Here is a 2,045-nt window from a genome sequence, read left to right as displayed (position 1 = left end):
AATTTCATTTTGAATTTTTTGTGTGAAATTTTTTTTGATGTTGAAACTTTGAGAAAGTTTTCGTCTAAATGAATTCCATTTGTATTATAGATAGATATTGAAAAAGACTTGCGAATTGTTTTATACATAGTTGACACTGTCAATAATATCGAACATAGTTTTCAACATGCTAAGAATATCAATTGATTCAGTAATCATATGCATCCATCTCACGATATTTATTTTGATAACTAATTATTTACAGTTTAATATAGAATCCAAGATGCACAAAGACTTGTAGATTCTTCAACAAGATCTAAACCAAGTTGAACGTTAGTAACCCATCATTACGCATACCAAAATCAAAGTAACAAAGTTACCTTTTTTTTTTTGTCTCTCACTACCCACTTCCACCTAAGATTTAGACCGTTGCTAAATTAAACCTTTTCACTTTGTGAAGTTCCATTGGTGAAAGGCAAATAATCCCAAGAATAAGTTGTATTAAACTGTTGATTACTCAATCAGCCACAGATACAAAAAAGAGAAAAGAGATTGCTGAAACCTTCAATTTCTTCAAATATTCTTATCATTAATCATGGCTGACACAAACACAAACAGCAACATCTCACAGCCTGAAACCCATCAACCAAACCCCAATTTTGAGCCTCTCTTGCATGCCCTTGATCCCATATCACTGATCCTCAACCAGAATTCCATTTCTGACAACCCTTTTCCTCTGAGACTCACCTCAGTGGACAGTTTCGTATTGGAGAGAGGACCCAACTACACTGCATATGCCCAGTTGAGAAAATCCAGGTTGCACGTGAAGTGCTTGATGCAAGACCAGCAACAAAAGGCTCAGGTATTGGAACCATCCATAAAACCTCCAACACCACCAAGGAAGAAACAGGTCAAGTTTCAAGCTTGTGAGAGTCACTCAAAAGGGTCCTTTTCTGTTGCTCAGTCAGTGCCAGATTTTTCTGCTTCATTAAGAAAAGAGAATAGGAAGCCTGGGAACGCTTTGCCTTCAATGACACCACCGAGCAAGAGTGACAATGGGGTGGTGTTGAGTTCAAGGGGGAGCAAGTCAGTGAGTGGAGGGGAGAAGAAGAAAGGTGGTGGTGGTAGTGTGATGGCACGGAAGAGCTATGCCTGCATTGCTGAACTTAAGGGTTTGTCTTCTGCTACAGCCATTGCCATCAATGGTGAAGGTAGAGGTGGAGGAAGGAGTAACAAGGTGATGGGAAAGACAGTTTCAGGACACCACAGAAAGTTTTGAATGTTGGTGTTGTGGAAATATTGCTTCCTTAAATTTGGAATTGTTCTTTATTAATTGAATGGCTTTGAGAGGCTCTGGCAATGGTTGTGTGATCTATCTTTTATTATTTTTTATTTCCATTCATTCTATTTTGTGATCTCTTTCTCAGGAACTTACAGTATGATGTAAACTTGTAAAGTGAAGGTGTATGTAAAAGTGTTTCTCACTGTAACACTGATATAGGAAATACATAGTTTTACCTTCTTTAAATGCACTTGTTCATTTTTGTGTTTTGAAATGAAGTATCTTCTATCCAAAGATTCAAAATAGGTCTATGATTTGTTACTGATGTTTAACCCAAATTATGCCATTCACCTCTTCCTACATTCTACTAGTAATATTGTAATTGCCAAATTTTGGGAAAGAAATTTTTCTTTTCCTTTTTTAATAAAATTCCTACACTAGTTTTTGTTACCAACCTTTCGGTTTAAAGATTTTAGTGAAATCTTTCTGTTTCTTTCTGGCATGCTTTAAAAGGGGAAAATGTCAACTTTTTCTTTATTATGTTTTGATCTTAAAATGTTTTTTTTTTTCTTGAAAGAACATAGAAACAAATCAAGCTTCAATCTTATGATCACCAACTTACATTAATCATCAAAGAAGGCAATAAAGGTGACTTTGAGGCAAATTACACTAAAAAAATTAAAATAAACATCATGAACATGGGATGCTAGCTATCCATAACTTACATTAATCATCAAAGAAGACAATAAATGTGAGTTTAAGGATCAATTTGCAGAGCCTTAAT

The 2,045-nt window shown here is 35.2% G+C and overlaps 1 protein-coding gene across 1 annotated transcript; it reads left to right on the top strand.

Moving 5' to 3' along the window:
* Positions 1-348: 348 nt before the first annotated feature.
* On the top strand, positions 349-1,507 carry LOC137836423 (uncharacterized). Its single transcript, XM_068645141.2, has one exon. The coding sequence runs from the start codon at positions 575-577 to the stop codon at positions 1,256-1,258; it is 684 nt and encodes a 227-aa protein (XP_068501242.1). The 5' UTR covers positions 349-574; the 3' UTR covers positions 1,259-1,507.
* The last annotated feature ends 538 nt before the right edge of the window (positions 1,508-2,045 follow it).

This window comes from Phaseolus vulgaris, chromosome 4 (genome assembly GCF_051622355.1).
Source record: "Phaseolus vulgaris cultivar YP4 chromosome 4, ASM5162235v1, whole genome shotgun sequence".
NCBI classification, from domain to species: Eukaryota; Viridiplantae; Streptophyta; class Magnoliopsida; order Fabales; family Fabaceae; genus Phaseolus; species Phaseolus vulgaris.
Note: the sequence above shows the minus strand (reverse complement) of the source record. Positions and strands in the feature narration are given on the sequence as shown.